Source organism: Typopeltis vanoorti, chromosome 5, assembly GCF_054136105.1.
Source record: "Typopeltis vanoorti isolate ZY-2024b chromosome 5, IOZ_Tvanoo_1.0, whole genome shotgun sequence".
NCBI classification, from domain to species: domain Eukaryota; kingdom Metazoa; phylum Arthropoda; class Arachnida; order Uropygi; family Thelyphonidae; genus Typopeltis; species Typopeltis vanoorti.
The window spans coordinates 60,083,299-60,105,326 of NC_143553.1; the positions used below are offsets into that span (position 1 = coordinate 60,083,299).

The 22,028-nt window shown below is 36.7% G+C and overlaps 1 protein-coding gene across 1 annotated transcript in view; it reads left to right on the forward strand.

Moving 5' to 3' along the window:
- Nucleotides 1–22,028, forward strand: part of Exd2 (Exonuclease 3'-5' domain-containing 2) — a 154,461-nt gene that overhangs the window by 1,782 nt on the left and 130,651 nt on the right. The window contains exon 2 of the mRNA XM_090392453.1: nt 5,206–5,348. Coding sequence (XP_090248579.1) covers nt 5,206–5,348 — 143 coding nt within the window. The remainder of the gene's footprint in view (nt 1–5,205; nt 5,349–22,028) is intronic.

Sequence of the window (22,028 nt, forward strand, 5' to 3'; positions counted from 1 at the left end):
GCAGAGGGTCCTGTTCGAGAAGTATATTACAGTCTCCAACAAAAGTCAGTGGTATTGTGAATGAGGAATACAGAAAGTATAGGATTAATCTTAGAGAGGAATGTTGCATAGGCATGTGAAATGTTTCAGGTCTACAGATGAGTGCTCTTGATGTTGTCTGTAAAGAGATGGGGAGGTATAAAATTGACATCATGGGAATTACAAAGACTTGGTGGAATAGAGAAGGTCACTTTAAAAGATAGGATGGTTGTGATTTTGAAGACAGTTCAGGCAAGAACCCTTCTTGGTTATATTCCTGTTAATGACAGGATACTTTGTATTAGACTTAAGGCTCATTATCCCAGTGTGTCAATTGTGGTAGGTTATGCACTCTACACAGCTAGACCTGATGGAGATTATTTTGGACTGCCTGCATGAAGAGATGTACTTTTCATCTTAGGAGACTTTAATGCAAAAGTGGGAAAGAGCATGAGAGTTAGGCCTGAGTGTCAGAAGCAGACTCTAACTAAAAATAGACACTACCTCTCTAGGTTTAACTACACTATTAACAGGGACATGGAAAATTAAGATACTACTCAGTAGATTTCACATTCTGGAATCGCCATTCATTTGGTGTCCACACTTTCAACAGACTATTACTCACCTACTTTATGACAATCAGCTACTGGACTCCATCTGAATATCCTAATATAACACACAATCACTTCAGGAGAAAAGTGACTATTGTTGAAACTTATCCAAAAGTATTATTCCATATTATTTAATTTTTTTGAATAGGATCAGTTTCCAATGATTGTAACATAATATAAACTACTCATAAAGTCAGGATTATATAGCATAAATATATATTTATTTATTTACATACAGTAATTCAAATATAGAGCCTGTGTAGCTCAGTGGATGTGGCGTTTGCACACCATCGCGCTAGGCCGCACGAAGGAAGTCTTGGTTTCGAGTCTAGTCGGCGACTAGAGGAAATTTTTCTAAGCCTTTTTTCGACCGGTTCCCGAGTTAGTCGATCTCTGGCACGGGCAAGCAGGTTTTTCCTCCCGGAAACTCGGGTTTTTCGTCCTGTAAACTCAAGAAAATCGACCGTAGAACCCACATTATTTCAGACATTAAATATATTGTGTTAGGGTTAGAGACCACGAGATGGCGGCACATTTGAGCCGTCTCTCTTCACTGCGTACCGCTTAATTAGTGATAGCCTTGGGCCATCTGTCTCTGATTGGGTACCAGTGGAGATTGAACTGCCCACTCAGTCTCCAAAAGTTAGATAGGGCTAAATGGCCTCGCCTACTCCCGTATATACGGGAATAAAAAGGCGTTAGCTGATTTTTTTTTTTTTTTAATTCAAATATACCAACCAAATATAGCATTCTGCTTAATTATTATTTTCAAACATATCCTAAAACAAACACATTAGTCTTCCCCCCCCCCCCTCCAAACACATTTGGTTACATTTCTAAATCACTTAGGGAATTGAACAATGTAGATTCGAATATAAATTAAATTATACTTTAATAAATATTTCCGATATTTCGGCAATGTCACGTTGCCATTTTCAAAAGGAACTTACAAAAAGGCACGTGCACGCAGGCACTACATCACAGTAACTGAGAATGAAGATATGAAGCTATCGTTCTCCTAGAAGTCCTGATGGTGCCCTCTAGCGGGCTAAGTAGGTGTTCTTGGCCGTTGGGCTGAAGGTCTGCTGATGTATGCCTCCCAAATTTGGGGCAGTCGCATACAACCAAATTTGTTGAGGTTTGGAGAGTTTCTTATTTGGTTACAATCAAAGAACCGTCACAATATGTGGCACGTTCGCCAAAATGCAAGCATGAAATTGCTCCACCAGATAGGGTGATGCCGAGTGAGTGATGATTGGCCTGACATGAAGATATGACTTTATTTTTCATTGTAGAGAACTTAACAGTAAATGTCTTTATATATATATATATATATATATCAGATCCATACACAAACGGTTGCTTTTGCAACCCTTTGTATATAAATCAGTGGCATATGTGGGAAAGAGAATAAGAAAGAAGGAATCTGTGGCATGTTTCTTGAACAGCTTAAGGTTGTAATGTTCCAAAGATGGAATGGAATGAAAATGCAGAAAGAGAAGTTTGTTTGGTGAGTGAAGCTGAACATTAAATGAATCTTGACCATCAGCGGCTCATGTCTTAGGGAGTTTTAGGTTACACCACACCAGGATCTAGAGCAGACGGATTTATGCTGTGTTAGCAGTTGTACAGATGAAAAAGCAGTGTCGTGAGCATAAATGTCTAAGAAATCTGATCCTTTGGTGGTCTAAGTATATTGAGAGTAAGGAAAAGCAAAGTGAAATCTTACTGTAAGAGACAAGAAAGGACATGTTTTGGTAGCATTGAAGTTCACATGGTTATCCTTGTTCCAATAAAGGATAACAATGAGAAAGCATTGGTTATGTCATTTGACAATGAGGAATAAAGTATGCTGTTATCAGCCCAGCTATGATTAAAATTTGAAGTCATTTATGTACAGAAGAAGCTGTCAGCCATGACACATAGTGAATGGCCAAACAAGTAGCTGGTGATCTAGCTGTAGAGGGTGCTTGACATTTTTAGAACATCTGAGTTAGGCCTGCTTGACAAACCATAAGACAGTAGTTTGCCAAGCAGGCCTAACTTAGATGCTCTAAAAATGTCAAACACTCACATGAGTTAGTCCAAAGATGGATGGCAATGGCTAGGAGATCATAAAAATCTGTATTGCTGGTACTGATTAGCTGGCAGGACCTTCAAGTGGTGAATAAGTTGGCTTTTGATGACCTCCATTAAATTTGAGAGAACTGAAATAAGAGCAGTTGGACAATAGTTTGGATAACTTATCTTTTTTTTTCAGAATGGGCTTAAGGTCCTTAATAAATTTCTTAACCTTCTGCAAAAATTTCAGTTTTTTTCAGATAACATAATTTTACATTACAGTTTATGTGATCACATTCAAATTATTTCTGAGAAAGCATGAATGATGCATTTACAACTACTGTATTTGCCGGTGTATAAGATGCACCAGCCTATAAGATGCACCCCATTTTGTGTACACATTTTTTAGGGAAAAAAACTTTAGCACTGAATATTATAATGAATTTACAGTATTTCAAATATAAAGTAATAAGTAGGTCTACTTTCAGATTCTGATTTAGAAGAGCTTTCAAGTGTCTCTTCATTTAGCTCTGGAGATGAATTTCTGGGCTAAATGAAGACACTTGAAACCTCTTCTAAATCAGAATCTGCGTCCTCATACAAGAAATTGTCCTCTATACCATCCAGTGCATTACTAATGCAACACTTCTTAAATGATTTAACCACTGTCTCAGTTTTCACGGCATCCCATGAAGCTTTGACCCACTCACAAACTTGCGAAATGCTAGGCCTCTTCCTTCTAACTGATGGCGTAATCTCAAAATCTGAAGACTACATCCACTTCTCCTTTATAAATCCCTTAAATGGTTTATTAATACAGACATCTGAAGGTTGAAGCTGACTAGTTAGACCTCCTGGAATAACAGCTAACTGAGTTTTCAATTCCTTGAGTTTATTTTTTAACATCTGTACTGCGAGAATGAAACTGATCCCATACCAGCAGGGCAGGCCACAGAAAAGTGGGACTGAAAGTCCCGCTTTTCTGTGATCTAAAATCCAAGTATTCAGTTCTGCCTCAAGTTCTGGCCATTTTGCAGTTCCACTTCATAGGTTATATTTACTGTGAGTTTGCTTTTTTTAGATCCTCTTCCAGATTCCGCCACGTTCTTATCGTTTTATCAGTTGGGAATGGCTCGAAATGTCTCTGCAGCTCTGTTTCCATGTTCTTTAGCATACACAATCACATGTAGCTTGTATGCAATATCGTAGCAATGCTGATGTTTTTCAGCCATAATTTGCCAAAAAATTTAGAGAACGTTTAACGGCAGATCTGTGATTTAACGCTGTGATTGTCGATGACTGCGCATTCGCGTCCACTGAACTCTACGTAACTGGAATGCTCTCACACATAACAAGGAAGCAAGAAAGATCGTGTAACTTGGAACAGAGAAAATTTCCAGAAATGAAAGTAATAAAAAAAGCTGAGTATCGGTGTATAAGACGCACCCTGTTTTTCAGACCTATTTTCAAAGAAAAAAAGTGCGTCTTATACGCCGGCAAATACAGTAATTATTAAGACTTTTTATTATACAGTCACAAAGTTGAAGTATATGACTTTCTCACTTGTGTTCTAGATTCTATAATTTTAAATTCTCTTGAACCTTATAGCAGGATTTGAAGTTGAAGGTTGCACAGGTGAAATTGTAGTTATTATCCAATCATCTTATAAATATGTTGCTGAATCTAAACTTACCCTTGATAAACTCATGCTGACTGTAGAAAATGTCTGTCTTATATCTTATACCTGACCAACCTCTTTTAACATCTTTAATATGATTGTACCCAGAGGAGTTCCATTTTATATCTTATCCCTTTTGCCAGTTGTAACGAACCAAGTTATGAGAAAATTAGGCCATGGCATAATTCTTTGACATATAGCTCATTTGGTAACATTGATGAACTTTGGTTTAAAAGACCTGGATTCACATTCCACACAAACCTTTATGATGGCTTTTTAGCTGAAGGTGAGTTAATCAGTCTGACATGGAAGTGGCAGGGTTTTTCATCCTACAGTACTGGCAAACTGACCAAATGGACATTCAGTTACAGATGCACTATACTGGCTTCATAGCCTACTATTTGCTTTGACTGTAACTCCAAATAATCCAAACACTCTGCCTTATTAGAATCACCCTCACTTAATACTTTATTATACCTCCAAGCTCACTGACTTCTAATCCCTCTACTATTTGCTTCCGCTTTCCTCCTCCTTGATATGGTAACTGCAGTAGTTACCACATCACCATTTCCAACAGTCAGGATCATTTTCCAATACTCATTCCTTCCTTACCACCAGCATAATAGAAAAACTCCCTGATTTCATTTTCTTTCATTGTTAAACACTTCCCTAGTTTGCTTGTATTCCTCATATATTAACTGTAATGTTGGCTTAATTTCACTGTTCATCACTTGAATGGCATCTTTTATAATATTTGCTGTGGTATATTTGATTATACTTGAGTTTATTTTGATCGTGTATTGATATTTATATTACTGATGATATTTTGATTTTCAGTTCTTATCTACAAACTCCATAAATGGTATGTATATAGTGTACAGCAACAGAATAAACCTCCATCTCAAATACATCTGTGCAGTAAGATTTCTGATTGGAAAGCTATAGAAGATGCATTTTTGGCCAGCTGCAAGAAAAACAAGGTAAGTAAATGAAATAGCCGTTATAACAAATTTGTATGGAAGGTGTTTTACTGACTGACTTTTTCTTACAAGAAATTGTATTTCACCTTCACATTCAAAGTACATTTAAGCACATAACAGTAGAAGTTACTGCAGGAAATTATTATTTTGAATATTAGTCACACACATGCCCACGTGAGGGTGCAGAAAACCTATAGATGTTAACATCATCAGTGGGAAGGGGTTAAGGAACTTATTGATGCCCTTTCTGAACAGCTTTAGTTATAGTTCTTAGAGAACACTTCATGAGAGAATTGTTCCAGAAAAAGAGGAGGAGGAGAAAAACCTTGATAACTCTACTACTAGTATGTTCTTTCTTGTATTTATTTCAGTTCCTTTAATATAATTTTTGTTCTAGGTTTATCAGAACTTCCCATCCCCCAACTCATATAATACAACAGTGTCATATGTGGGATATGGATGTGATACATTTGTATCAAGAAAGGCGCTGGGGGGGGGGGGGAAATATCAGCCTGAGAAGAGAGATTTGATTTGTGTTAGTATCTGGATACTGCTGAAGATTGAGAGAGGTGAACTGAAATTTTTTCTTTCTTTTTTCTAAGAAAGTAGATGAGATATTGTGTTTTGGTGCCACTGAAGTTGAATAGATTGTCCTATTTAAGAAGAACATAAAGATCAGTATTTATTGTTCGTTCGTTCGTTCATTCGGTTTATGCGTTAGTACAAGTTTACACCGCTTCACCTGTTGCTATGTTGCGCTATCGTGCAATGCTATTACGTAGTTGAAAGGCGACATTTCACATAAACTTTCAGGGAATTTTCATTCGGCCTACTTCAGTTGTGTGTGTGTAACATATTTTTAGAAATGGAAGGAAATAACATACATTACCGGTATATTTTACTTTTTTATTTCAAAAAAGGCAAACGAGCTGCGGAGGCCCATAAAAAATATACAGCGTATATAGGGATGGTGCCTTAACAGAATGTGTATGCCAAAAGTGATTTGCCAAATTTCATTCTGGAGATTTTGATGTCAGTGATGCGCCTTGTGCCGGTCACCTGACCAAGGTTGATTCGAGTGTTGTGAAGGATATCGTCGACAAAAATCCATCACAAACAGTGCGGGAGATTGCTGCAGTACTGAACATATCCCATACAAGCGTTGAAAACCATTTGCACAAGCTGGGATATGTTTCAAAACTCAATGTTTGGTGTGTACCACACGAATTGACTGTGGCCAGTATGACTGCTCACATATCCATCTGTAATTCGCTGCGATGTTGCCAAGAAAATGACCCATTTTTGAAGCGGATGATTAGGGGAGATGAAAAATGGGTCGTGTATGATAACGTGGTACGTAAAAGATTGTGGGGCACAAGAGCGAACCGCCACAAACAACCTCGAAAGCGGGATTGCACCCAAAGAAGATCATGGTCTCTGTGTGGTGTGGTGTGATTATAAAGGTGTTGTCCAGTACAAGGTGTTACCGTCAGGCAGAATGATTGATTGAACTGTCTATTGCTCACAGTTGACACGACTGGCCTGTGCAGTTAGCACAAAACATCCTGAATTGGCAAATCGGAAAGGAGTTGTCTTTCACCCCACCAACACCAGATCCCACACATCATTAATAACCCCTGAGTAAATTGTTATTTCTTTGCTGGGATGTTTTGCCGCATCCTCCTTATATCGGAATAAGTGGTAATCGGACCTGGCACCTTCCGATTACCACTTATTCCGATCGTTGCAGAATTCTCTGAACAGGAAAACCTTCGCTAATGAGGGGGGCTGTCAAAAGACACTTGGATCAGTTTTTCACTAGTAAACCTCAGGAGTTTTATGAATGCGGCATAATGAAGTTGGTAGGCAGATGGCAAGAGGTCATTGATAAAGAGGGTCAATATATAACTGACTAGTATGTATTATATATATTAAATAAAATGTGTTTCATTCAACTCTGAAAAACCGAACAAACTTATTTGCCAACCCAATAACATTAGTTGTAGATCTTAAAACTGGGATGTCAAAGTTAACAGATGAGAGATGAGTAAGAAGAACAGAGCATACTATCATTAGCAAAAGATGAGATTTGAGATTAGTGTGAAATCATTTATATGTAAGAGAAAGAGGGTAGGCAAACATGAGGACTATAGGGTACTCCTGCATTGATAGAGAAAACTGAAGCCATCCATAACATGGAGTGAATAATAATAAACATAGAAACAGACCACCTAAAGGGCATAACCATCATCAATCATGTACAATCCTGTGGTCTCCCATAGGATGATACTTGATTGAATAAACCGTTATGTCCATGCATTTAAGTAGTACTCTGGAAATGTCAAGAGATTATTACACTAGTTTTTTCCGAACTGTTTAATGGCTTACAATAGAGTGGTGAAATACTAGCAGTGTTATAATAACGATAAAGAGCCAAGAGCCTATTTTTCTGGCAGTGTAAATTGAGTTAAGAGGATAATAAATCCCTCATTATTTTATTTTAAAGCTGGATACGAAATTCGGAGATCGAAATCTAAGAGTTTCATGCCGAAGAACTATCGGCGAGTCCAAGCGTAAGTTAACACCTGGGTAGTACAACACTAGGGCAACTCGGAGCAAAGGTGGAGCAAGCTCCATCACTATCCTTAATATTTTCTCATAATGTAAAACGCAGCTCCTAGGAGATGCATTACTGTTTTACATTATGAGGAAAGGTCACTATCCAGACCGGTTTCGACCTTTATTGAGGTCTCATCAGTGAGTAGGTAGACCTGGATAATACCAAGGTTTAAGTGAACTGCAACTTACATATACCCCTACTAACAAATTACCAGACCGGTGTACCCGTATAAATTTAGTTTAATCCTTTATCCAAGTGTTATGCAAACAAAGTTTGTGCCTGAAGATACTTCAGGACTGAAGCAACTCGTAGCAAAGGTGGACCAAGCTCTCATCACTCCTTGTCTTAGTATCTCCCTTAATGCAAAGCACATCTCGTTGCGGATATGTATAATGCTATGCATTAAGGGAAGGGCCACTACCCAGACCAGTTTCGACCTTTATTGAGGTCTCGTCAGTGGGAGCCAGACCTGAAGTGGTGATACTAAGGCAGAAGCAATGGAGAGGTCATATTTACCTATATGAGAGCTTGGTCCACCTTTGCTACAAGTTGCCTCAGTCCTGAAATATCTTCAGGCACAAACTTTGTTTGCATACACTTGGATAAAGGATTAAACCAAATTTATTATAGTCTAACAAGTGAAAAATAAACTTCTAAAATACTAGCAGTGTTTGTTTAACTGGTGGACCCTTTGACACATGGTGAAGTTGATTGTTAATCATCTTCTCATAATATCATTTTCTTACTCTGCTACAAATGGCTTTTTACCAATAACTTGCACATCGTGCAAACAGGTTCCTGCCTACCAATAAGGATTAAACCAAATTTATTATAGTCTAACAAGTGAAAAATAAACTTCTAAAATACTAGCGGTGTTTGTTTAACTGGTGGCCCCTTTGACACATGGTGAAGTTGATTGTTAATCACTTTCTCATAATATCATTTTCTTACTCTGCTACAAATGGCTTTTGACCAATAACTTGCACATCATGCAAACAGGTTCCTGCCTACCATCAAGGAAAACCAACTCAAAATTATGCTGTGTGGTGGAAATTAAAATGAAATAATAAAAAAAGGTTTTACAGTTATATGAATATTTTGAAATTACTTCTTCTGTTAGTTCAGTATTATTACTTTGAAGATCTGTGGTTAATGACTACATGGTTTCAGAGGCATACTTTCTGTTTAGAATAAAAAAAAGATATTTTCATAAATCTTCAGATATTAAAATATTCTGTGCTTCTTTTTTTCCATCATAATTTTTTTTTACCCTAACAGAAATATAGTTCATTTTGCAATTAATGGTGGCTTTTAATCCATGACTTGCAGGTCGTTAATATAAATAACCTATTACCGAGAAGACCAAAAGAGTGCTGTCTGACAAAGGAGCCTTAAATGCAAACTCATGACTTTTTTGTCATGACATGACATGGTTCACAACTTTTATATATCCATTATCTCGAACCAGTTAGGGATTACAAATTTACCAACTTTTTTGATTACTGGTGGGTAAAACTTTTCATAAATACCAATTTATCAATAATTTCTTACATTTACAGTTACATTTACATTCTTACAATAAAGTTTTACCCACCAGTAATCAAAAAAGTTGGTAAATTTGCAATCCCTAACTGATTCGAGGTAATGGATATATAAAAGTTGTGAACCATGTCATGTCATGAAAAAAAAATTCATGGGTTCGCGTTTAAGGTTCCTTTGTCAGACAGCATGAAATAAAATTTTTATTTCAAAACATGCATAACTCAATATAAACTTTTTTTTTCCTTTAGTGTAAAAAAAAAAATTTTTTTTTCTTTACCCTAACAGAAATATAGTTCATTTTGCAATTAATACTGCTAATGGTGGCTTTTAATCCACCATTAGCAGTTTTACCCACCAGTAATCAAAAAAGTTGGTAAATTTGCAATCCCTAACTGATTCGAGGTAATGGATATATAAAAGTTGTGAACCATGTCATGTCATGAAAAAAAAATTCATGGGTTCGCGTTTAAGGTTCCTTTGTCAGACAGCATGAAATAAAATTTTTATTTCAAAACATGCATAACTCAATATAAACTTTTTTTTCCTTTAGTGTAAAAAAAAAATTTTTTTTTCTTTACCCTAACAGAAATATAGTTCATTTTGCAATTAATACTGCTAATGGTGGCTTTTAATCCATGACTTGCAGGTCGTTAATATAAATAATCTATTACCGAGAAGACCAAGGAGTTCAAAAGAGTGCTGTCTGACAAAGGAGCCTTAAACGCGAACTCATGACTTTTTTTTAATGACATGACATGGTTCACAACTTTTATATATCCATTATCTCGAACCAGTTAGGGATTGCAAATTTACCAACTTTTTTGATTACTAGTGGGTAAAACTTTTCATAAATACCAGTTTATCAATAATTTCTTACATTTTTAAAAGTGTCATATTGAAAGACAGTCAGTAAATATTAATAACCAAAATTTTTATTGAAGCATAAAATGTGACAAATCACAAAGAATTATTCTGAAGAAAAATTATATATTATTAATATAAATGATGACTAAAATTTTTATTTCAAAACATAAATAGTACTTTTAAAAATAAAGAAAACACAAACATGCATAACTCAATATAAACTTTTTTTTCCTTTAGTGTTTTTTTAATAAAAATGAAGGCATAATAAACATAATTAATTTATCAAGCCTATGTTTTCCCTAAATGTGAAATAAGTTTTGTACTTTTTAGTCTATCAGCAGAAAACACTCAGATTGAACAATTGTCGGTTAACTAGTTGTTCTTCTTCATCTCATCTAAAATACTAAATCATAAAAAACACATCTGGTGATGGCTTGAGTCTCCTTTGTACAATCTGTCTCCAAATGATTCCACTTCTAGTCTTCTCGAACATAGTAATGAAGTTGGGGAATTTGCCTCTTTCTTTTAAGGATCTCAGCCAACTTTTCCTTCGGGTGGTCGCTGTTTTCCTGTTCTTCCGTCGAACCATCGGAGCTTTGCTGAAGAATAATGTCTGTGAGGTTGTCCTGGTAGTTGAGATCTTGCTTTGCTTGTTCTAGTTTTACGTTCAGTCCAGTGCTTCCCCTCGAATGCACTTATTTTGAGTGATTCCTTCTTAGTGAGCTGCCATGACTCACTTCCATATGTTGCTGTAGGAATGGTCATGGCTTTGAATAGTTTGATTTTAAGATGTTTTGAGAGTTTGTTTTTGTTCCATATTTTATTTAATGTATTCATGTTCGACCATCCAATGTTAATTCTGTGCTTTACTGTTTCAGTGCTGTCTAAATTGTGTGTGTAATGGTGCTTCCCAAGTAGACAAAGGATTTTACTTATTATTATTATTATTATTATTATTATTACGGGCAACTCCAGGGAGTCATTAGACTCATCGAGGGAGGCCCCAAATCATTTTCATCACAACTATTCGACATTCATACAGTATCTATCATACCTCGCCTTAAACTCATTCACTGTCACAGCATCCACCACAGACTCAGGGAGCGCATTCCACTCATTCACTACTCTAAAAGTAAAGAACCCAGCTCTAACACCTTTACTAACCACACTTTTTCCCAGTTTCCATGGATGTCCCCTAGTCCTCCCACAACCAGCCCTGTTCTCAAAAATATCTTCTGAATTAATTTTATAGAAACCCTTCAGTAATTTGAATGTCTCAATCATATCTCCCCTCCTCCGCCTATCAACCAATTTTTGCAACCCACAAATCCTCAACCTGTTCTCATACGGTTCATTCCACAGACCTGCTATCATCTTGGTCACTCGCCTCTGGATCCTCTCCACCTCCTCCCCATCAAGAAGAAACCTAGGTGACCAAATCTGAGCACAGTAGTCGAGATGAGGTCTTATCAAGGCTCGATACAGAGGAACAATAACCTGCTTGTCTCTGCTTGTCAACGTATTCTTCAGCAACCAAGTGATTTGATGAGCTGATTTGGCCACTTTTGCAATGTGTCCCCTAAATTTCAATTCCTTATCCACCAACACTCCTAAATCTCGTGCCTCATCAATTTCCTGGAGCACGGTTCCACCAATGCAGTAAACTGCCTCCCATCTTTTCACCCCAAAATGCATAACCTTACATTTTGCCACATTAAATTGACATCCATTCTCCCTAGCCCAGACCTCCAATCTATCCAAATCATCCTGCAAAATTTTGACGTCATCTGCATTCACTATTGCCCTACCCAACTTTGCATCATCCGCAAACAAATGAACTGTTCCTCTCAGATCCTTTCCTATATCATTTATGAACAAATTAAACAGCAGTGGTCCAAGAACAGATCCTTGTGGTACACCACTAGTCACAGGCCGTCTTGTGGACTCTACTCCTGAGTAAACCACTCTCTGATATCTCTCCGTCAACCACCCTCCTATCCATCTCACCAACCCTATGTCCATTCCCATATGCTGCAATTTACTGATTAGAATTCCATGTGGTATCCTGTCAAAGGCCTTAGCAAGGTCCAGCAGAATCACTGTAAACCCATTACCCTTATCCAGTTCAGCCGTCACTGTGTTATAATACGTGAGCAAGTTACTGAGGCATGACCTACCCTTCACAAAACCATGCTGTCCCCGATACAGTATCCCATTTTCTTCTATCCAATCTTGTATTTTCCTCTTGACTATTTTCTCTAAGACCTTGATAATGATTCCTGTTATGCTGATTGGCCGGTAATTTTCAACAGCAGCCTTGGAACCACCTTTGTGCAGTGGAACTATTTTCCCCTCTTTCCACCCCCTTGGGACTGACCCAGTCCTGAGGCTCAAATTAAACATAATGGTCAAGGGCACTGACAATTCTTTTGCCGCTTCACGTACGACACGAGCTGGTATACCATCCAATCCCACAGATGTATTGACATTGAGGTTCTGTAACAGACTAGTTACCTCTACCTCATTCATCACAATTCCAGTATAAGCTGTTGGTTCCTCCATTTCCGCAAGGCCACCACCTGGATGATATACTCTTGCAAAGTGCTCGCTCAGTAATTCCACAACATCGACTGATTCAGTTACCTCCCTACCCTCAGCATTTTTTAAGATCATTCTACCATGAGCATTTTTCCTTTTACTTGCAACATATTGAAAAAACTGTTTGGGATTCTCTTTAGCCTGCATGGCCAATTTCCTTTCGTAATCTGCTTTTGCTTTTCTTACCACCCTTGTTACCATCCTGGCCTGAGCTTTATACTGTTCATGCACCTGATGGTCACCCTTCTCCTTAAATTCCCTCCACAATTGTTTCTTTTTTTGCAGCTCAAGCTTAATAGTGTTATTTATCCATTTAACCCCTACCTGATTTATTATTCGGACTCTTGGTATACAGTCAACCATTGCCTCCTGCAAACAGTTCTTGACCACCTCCCATGCACCATCAACATCCAGCCCTTGCAGTTTTACATGCCATGGCATTGAGCCAAGCACACACCTAAGCTTGTCATACTTACCAGCCCGATAATTCCACATATACCCTGTCTTAATTGTAAATTCGACTCCTTTAGCCACCTCCCAAGTCATGACCTTATGGTCACTCTCACCAATTGGTGGCAACAAGGTCATGTTCGTTACAGCCACATTCTCAGTTGCAATTACTAGGTCCAGCACTCTCTGCCCCCTGGTATTTTCCAATACATGTTGCCGTAGATAGTTGTCCCTTAATAACTGCATAAAATCCAATTCCTTCCTCCCATGTGCCCTCTCCTCTTTCCAGTCAATATTACCATAATTGAAATCACCCATAATAATTACCCTCTTTCCATTCATTTCTTCTATTTGCTTATGCATACTATTCCCACCATCCACTCCATCACCCGGTCTATAGCAGCACCCAATTGTATATTTTGTTCTGCTAGATTGTATCTCACACCAAACAGCCTCAAATGTGCTTTTTTCCCCATCCTGCAGTTCAACTTCTATACTCCTTGGCTGAAGCTCATCAGCTATCATCAATAACACTCCTCCCCCCTTTTTATTCACCCTGTCACTCCTGAACACGCTATACCCATCGCATTCAATCCCACTAGCTTTATCATCTTCTGTCAGCCATGTTTCACTAATACCGACAACTTGTGGCCTGGAAGTGCCAACCATGGCCAAAAACTCTTCCTTCTTGTTCCTAATACTCCTGGCATTAGTGTACATGAATCGCAGAACCAAACCTTATTCTAGGGTTTGGTTCTCCAGATGTTTTGGAGAGAAGATGTTTTCAGCTTCTCTTCATATTTTCATTAATTTGGTCTTACTGCTGTTGATCCTCATTCCAAAGTTTTTACATGCTTCATTTAAAAGATGGACTGTTTTTTTCTAATTGTAGCTTGGATACTGCCAGGATTACTATATTGTCTGCATATGTGATGTTTCTTCCATTTATATTTATCCCTGGTTCATTGGAGATTTCCTTGCATATTTCCTCTAGGTATATGTTGAATAAGTGTGGTGAAAGTAGGCAGCCCTGCATGACTCATTTTTTCTATCTTAAATTCTTCTGTCTTTATAGTATTAAATTTGATGAGTGCTTTTGTGTCTTTGTAAAAGATTGAAATGAAGGTCAACAATTCGGAGTCTATTGATTTAGAGTTTAGGATGTTGATCATCTCTGTCTATGGAATCAAAGACTTTTTTAAAGTCAATGAAGCTACAGTGGTAGATTGTGTTCCCAGCACATTTCTGCTATAGTACTAAGTGTGAAGATTTGATCAATTGTAGATCTTGTGGGTCTGAAACCAGCTTGTTCCTCCTCAATGAGGGTGATAAGGCAATAGTTTTCACATTTTTGTTTGTCACTTTTTTTTTTTCATGGATGGATATTATGATCCCAGTTTTCCAATCCTTAGAATAAAATTTGGTTAAAAAGTTTCAATAAATATTTTGTGGTTTTCTGGCCTCCGTGTTTCCAGAGTTCAGTAGGAATTTGGTCAATTCCAGGAGTTTGGGATGTTTTCATTTGGTTTATTGCTTTTAATTAGCTCATCTTTTAGGATAGCAGGTGCCCTTTCTTTTTCTTCACTATTTGATGAATCCCACATTTGGTTTCTTTGGAATAGTGTGTGGTACTATTCTTTCTATATTTTTTGTGTATTTTGAATTGTGCTGGTTTCTGTATTATTAGAATCTTTTATTTTTAAGGTGATGTTATTATATTCTTTGGTTAGATCTTTTATTATTTTGTAAACAGTTTTAGTGTCATGATTTTTATTTGCTTCCTGACATTATTTTACTTTTTCTTCTAACAATAATTCTTTTGCTGCTTTGCACATTCTATTGATTTTATTTTTTAGCCTTTTATAATATTTGTCTACTTTTTTTGGAATTATTCTGATTTAATGTGCTTTTAGCCGCTCTTTTTTCTTTGGGGAATTTTAAGATTTCAGGATGATTCAATTGTTATTTGGTTTGATAGCTGTGTTTTTTGACTATTGTTCTTATCTATGGAGAACAATAGGTTCTATGCAGTTTCTACATGAGCAAAGGATATGTTTTGCAGTTCTGTTTCTATGGTTTTGTCATATAATTATTTATATGTTCTTCTTTATTTTGCTTATATCTATTAGATTACAGTTCCTCTTTGGAATGTTATTTTTGAATTTTAATTTAATCTTTACTGAGAGGGCATCATGGGCAGAGTCGAAATCAGGCTTTTTTAGCTTTGCCATTCTGGACCAATGTTTTTCATTTATTTCTTGTGAAAATATAGTCAATACAATTTTTGGTGACTCCATCCAGTGCTGTCCAGGTATTTTTATGGGAATTCCTGTGATAGAATTGGGTGTTGGAAATGAATAGGTTATTTTATTATATAAATTAAAGATACCGAGAAATTATATTATTATTATTATTATCTAATACCTCCAGGGAGTCAAGGACTCGTCGAGGGACGCTGTAAATTTCCCAACCCAGCTATCATACCTACCCTTGAATTCATTCACACTAGATGCACTCACTACCCGTAAGGGCAAATTATTCTGCTCACTCACTGCTATCTGGGAAAACCTAGCTCTTAACCCTTTCTCGACTGAGAACAACCTTAACTTCCATGGATGCCCCTGTGTTCTCTCCCCGCCTTCCATATAACAAAAAATTTCATCAGTTGAAATGCTATAAGACCCATTCAAAAGTTTATAGACCTCTATCATATCACTCTTTCTCCTGTTAACCAGAGTCTGTAATCCACATACTCGCAATCTGTCCTCATAATCTAAATCCCATAATCCAGATATAATCTTTTAACTCTTCTTTGCACCCTTTCCACAGCTTCTTTATGCCCTTGAAACCAGGGAGACCAAATCTGTGCACGGTAATCCAAGTGTGGTCTTATCAAAGCCTTATAAAGAGGCAAAATTATTTCCTTATCCTTACATGTCAAGGTTCGCTTCAACATAGCAATTATCCTCTGAGTTGTATTTGCAACTTTTGCTATGTGACCTTTGAACTTTAAATTCTTATCCATCAATACACCAAGATCCATTGCCTCTTCAGTTTCTTGTAGCATAACCTCACTAATATAATATGATACTGGAACTCTAATCACGCCAAAGTGCATAACTTGACACTTACTAACATTAAACTGACAGCCATTTTCGGCAGCCCAGATTTCCAATCTATTCAAATCATTTTGTAATTTCTGTCCTCATAATCTAAATCCCATAATCCGGATATAATCTTTGTAACTCTTCTTTGCACCCTTTCCACAGCTTCTTTATGCCCTTGGAACCAGGGAGACCAAATCTCTGCACAGTAATCCAAGTGTGGTCTTATCAAAGCCTTATAAAGAAGCAAAATTATTTCCTTATCCTTACATGTCAAGGTTCGCTTCAACATAGCAATTATCCTCTGAGTTGTATTTGCAACTTTTGCTGTTGTTACACCTGATATCTTAGGAATGTAGTATTCTCAGCCATCATGGTGTAACATGAAGAATAAATATCATAAATTAAAACCCCTGCATAAAAAAAAAAAATGAATTAGTTAATGGAAAATTTCTTGCATCCAGTAATATGTATAAAACGTAAGGGTTGTTGTTAAAGTAGCTGATAAAGGAAGGAATGTATTAATATTGTAATATGACTTAAAATAAGGAATTCTAACTAAATAAGTAGCTAACAAAGGAAAATATAGATTAATATTGTAATACGATTCAAAATGAGAGAGTTAAGTAAATAAGTAGAAAGGGGTGAGTCATAAAATACGTTATGTGAGAGATTAAGTTATTAAGTAGAATTCATAGAAAAGGTTTGAAAGGGGATTAAGTCAGGCTAGCACAAGAAAAGCAAAGCTATTGCTTAGGGCCGATCCCCGGATTGAAACATTGAGAACGGGCTTGCCGATCAAATGACGTTTGGCGAGAAAATGCCACCCTAATTGGTCGATGATTAAAAAACAAGTAGAAGGAGGAGAAAGGAAGTAAGAAAAGGTGCTGTTAGGGGAGCAGCTATAAAAGGGTTGGTAACCCCCCTGGGGGGACCTCTTTTTGGATAGTCGCTTTTGGCCTTGGAGTTTGGTTTTGGTTCCAGTGGAGTTCACAGGGTTTTCCTGAGTGACGACAGGGGTGATATCTCCTCGTCACAACACGGAAACGAAAGTGAGCAGGATTTCGATTCCTGTTTTCCCGAGTAGGAAGCAAAGGAAAAATTGCCATAGAGTCCTAGAAAAGGAGGGATCTTCTTCGTTTCGACGCTAGTGATAACTACGCAAAGCAGAAAGCTGTAAAGAGATCGATGTCCTCGTTGCTGATAGTAGAGCAAATATATGTGTGTTAAAGTATTCCAGAGTTACGAGAAGTTATACCAAAGGTTCGTTTGGAAAAGAATAAAGGCCCATACGAAAAGCTCAAGAAAGGTACTGTAAATCATAACCTATGTTAGCTAGAAATTTGTCTGTGAAAAGTATCGTGATTCCAATATAGAACTGTTGAAGTTATACTAGGACTTTAGTATGTGATAGAATGTGTTATGTGTAGATTGACTAGTGTTAAAGATTTGTGAATGATTAAGAGTCCTAAGGTATTTTTGCGTGTCTAATATATTGCACAAGATATTTAAATGACATAATTGTGTGTTAGTGCAAATAACGGTATAACGGAATAGTGTGAATTAAGTAATTACGTATCCTAAGGATTGAATGCCTAATGTAATGTATAAAATAATTGAAATGTCACAAGTATGTGCTAGCAGTGAATAACTTGTTAATCTACTTCAGTATGAAAAATCAGATAGTGTGAATTGATCTAATTTGTTCACATCAGATGAATTTATGAATTAATGTGTATGGCAGCATAATCACAAATAGCCATATTGCTTGTAATGATTTAATGTTGGTCTATAAGTATTTTAGATTAGTATTTGAATTGTACCATGTTTAGAAACTTAATAAACCTTTTGTTCAATGATAAAAGAGTTGTCTGATATTGCTAATCCAATGCACCGCTTAAAATCATCGTACCTAATCATGCGGGAAATTTAATTTGAGGAAAGAGATTAAGTGTCACGACTGCAATAGTTACACTTTCAGATATATTTGAGTTCTTTCTCCTTGTTTATGTATGTAATATCCTAAACTAAATATCCCAAAAGGCGCAGTATAAATACAAATATTAGGGGTACTACGGGGAGCATCAACTTAGATATTGGTCTAAGTTTTGGTAAAATCCCGGGCATAGAAGTTAGAAGAATATAGATAAAAGGAAGTCGTAAATTGGGACACAACACTATGTGACCTTTGAACTTTAAATTCTTATCCATCAATACACCAAGATCCATTGCCTCTTCAGTTTCTTGTAGCATAACCTCGCTAATATAATATGACACTGGAACTCTAATCACGCCAATGTGCATAACTTGACACTTACTAACATTAAACTGTCAGCCATTTTCAGTAGCCCAGATTTCCAATCTATTCAAATCATTTTGTAATTTCTGAATATCAGTAGCATCTCTGATTGCCCTGCCTATCTTCGCATCATCAGCAAACAATTGCAAATCTGATGATAGATCCTGCTTGATGTCATTAATGTATAGATTGAACAATAATGGCCCAAGGACTGAACCCTGAGGTACACCACTGTTTACCTTAAATCTGGCAGATTCACACCCACTGTATATCACTTTTTGATATATATCATATATCAAAACATATATATCATTGTGCAAACATATATCCTGATCCAAGTCAATAGATTATGTTCCAATCCTATATTCTCCAGTTTACACAACATCCTATCGTGTGGTATCCTATCAAATGCCTTAGAAAAATCCAACATTATCATAGTGTATCCATTTCCTTTATCCAACTCGGCCGTAACATTGTTATAAAATATGAGCAAATTGCTGAAACATGACCTTCCTTTAGTAAACCCATGCTGTTCTCTGCAGAGTATAGAATGCTTGTCTACCCATTTCTGTGTGTGAGTTCTTACCAACTTCTCTAAAATTTTAACTACCACACCAGTGATACTAATAGGTCGGTAGTTAGACACATCAGTTTTTGCACCACCATTGTGCAATGGAACTATCATACATTCCTTCCATTCCTGGGGTATCATTCCTGAGCTGAGACTCAAGTTATACAAATGTGTGAAAGGCCTAGCCAATTCAGCTGAAATTTCTCTAACAAACAGGCAGATATTCCATCTGTCCTTATTGAAATTCTTATCCAGGTTATGCAAGAGCTCTTCAACCTCATTTTCATGAACCTGTAACTCTTCATCCAACGTAGCAGTAGCACCGTGCACCATGCTACATACACCTGGTTGATATATCTTAGCAAAGTGAGCACTCATTAACTGAACAATCTCCTTAGCTTCTGACCCTCATGTACCATCTGCATTCAATAAAGTTATTCTTCCACATTCATTCTTTCTTTTGCTTGAGATATAACAATAAAATTCTTTTGGATTGCCTTTAGCTTGCATGGCTAATTTCTTTTCATACTCCGTTTTAGCTTTTCTCACAATACTCGTTACTTTTCTGGCCTGAGCTTTATATATTTCATAACTCCTCTCATGATATTCTTTCCACATCAACTTCTTCTTCTTGGATCTCTAGCATGATACGGCTGCACATCCATTTCACTCCCAACCTATTTATTCTTTGAACACCAGGGATACATTCAGATACCACCTCATTCAAGCACTTTTTCAAAGATTCCCATGCATTGCTGACGTTTTTTCCATTCAGTAACTGATACTATGGACCAAAGATAGTATTCTTTTAATATACTTGGTTTAATCCTTTATCCAAGTGTAAGCAAACAAGTTTGTGCCTGAACTACTTTCAGGACTGGAGCAACTCATATAAAGAAGCTAATGACTTAGTGGCATAGTGGCTTATTGACATAGTGGAATCCAAAGAAATTATCCTAGACTCTTCTCACATAAACAGTAACCTTAGTTATAGTTTGGCAGACTCACATAGTTCTGCTATCAGATACTGGTACACTCGTGAAGTCACACGCTCACATATGCCTAACAATAGAACTTTAGCCCGGACTGTAGCTTCAGGTCAAACTTAATTCCAGTTCATAGTCTGTTATTGTAGTGGTACAATGTTTCTTTACAGTGTTTTTTTATGTAATTTTATCACAGTAATTTTATATATAATTTGTAAATTGTATTATTTCACCATAAACAAAGAGTACAACCAATTAAAAATATAACAAAACAGACCTGCACATTTAGGCATTCTAATTGTTAACATCATTAGTTTATTTAACAGCTTTAATTCACATCACAAAAATAAAAAGAAAATAATTAATATTTATTTATTTATTTGCTGATATTTTGCTGGTATTATACCTGGCAATTTCACAGCACAGATAGCAACAATTAATGGTAGGAACAGTTTAAAATTTGTAATGGACAACACAAAGAACTAAAGTCCGAATTGGCATCTGTTGTTGGATAAAGAAAGAGAGTTAACAAGTATTAATTTGATCTTAAAACGACTGTTTTGGTAAATTGATACAGCCATATGCCCTTTCTTTTCCGAATTAAACATTCGGGGAATGTTTTCAAGTTGCTGCAGATTCCAAAAACAATCTCTCCAGCGTATAATGATTTCTGTGTAGCACTTTTGTTTGTCTTCATCTGTTCCTATATGAAGGGGTATCCAAGGCATGGTCTTTTACTCTCAGCTTTCCATAACAATGGTGCCTAATGTATTTTTTATGTTCTCTTGGCAGATGTCAACAGATCTTATTATCTGTCTGTTGTAAGCGAGGTCACAAGAACAGGGCACTTCATAAACTCTTGGATATGATAAAGGAGAGAGTTTGGCCATAGGTGAACAAATGGGGGGATTGCCAACTTGATATATGCTTTAAATGTGGTGAGGAACTAATATTTATTAAGCATTCTGGATATCTTTTCAGATGTGCCCTGAATATATGGGGTAGTAACAGTTTTGTATTAGGTGAGGGAAGGAGTTTGAGGAAGAGAGACATTTATTATTTATTCTATTTTTTGGAGATTATAGCCATTGCTTAAAAAAGTGTGGCAAAAGTAGGTGGGTTCAGAGGTATCATTGAAATAGGTGGTTCTATGAGCTAGTGTTTTTAGGATACCATATTGTTGATCTAGATCAGCGTTCTTCAACCTTTTTACACCTGCAGACTGGGGAAAATAGGAGGAATATTTCGTGGACTGGCTGACGGCTAAGACAGAAACATAAACCTATGTAGATAGTATTTTATTTATTAAATCCAATATTATAAAATTACAATTTTTAGCTAGTGCGACATCTGATGCTGCTTAGAGGTTAGAAAATTTGATATATGTGGCTGGAGCATTGTTTCTAAGAGACAAAGGACCACAGGTTGAAGAACAAGGATCTAGATGATGGTGGTGTGATTGTTTGTGCAAATATCTTCCAGTATGTGTGGGTTTATATAAAAAAAAAAAAAAAGATAAAGAACCTTTTGGTAGGCATATGACTAAAGCATCTAAAGGGAAGGCAGTGGTTAGATTTCTTTGTCATTGTGAAGTGGATTTTAGGGTGTAAGCTATTTAATTGCATTAAAAATATATGTAATATGTC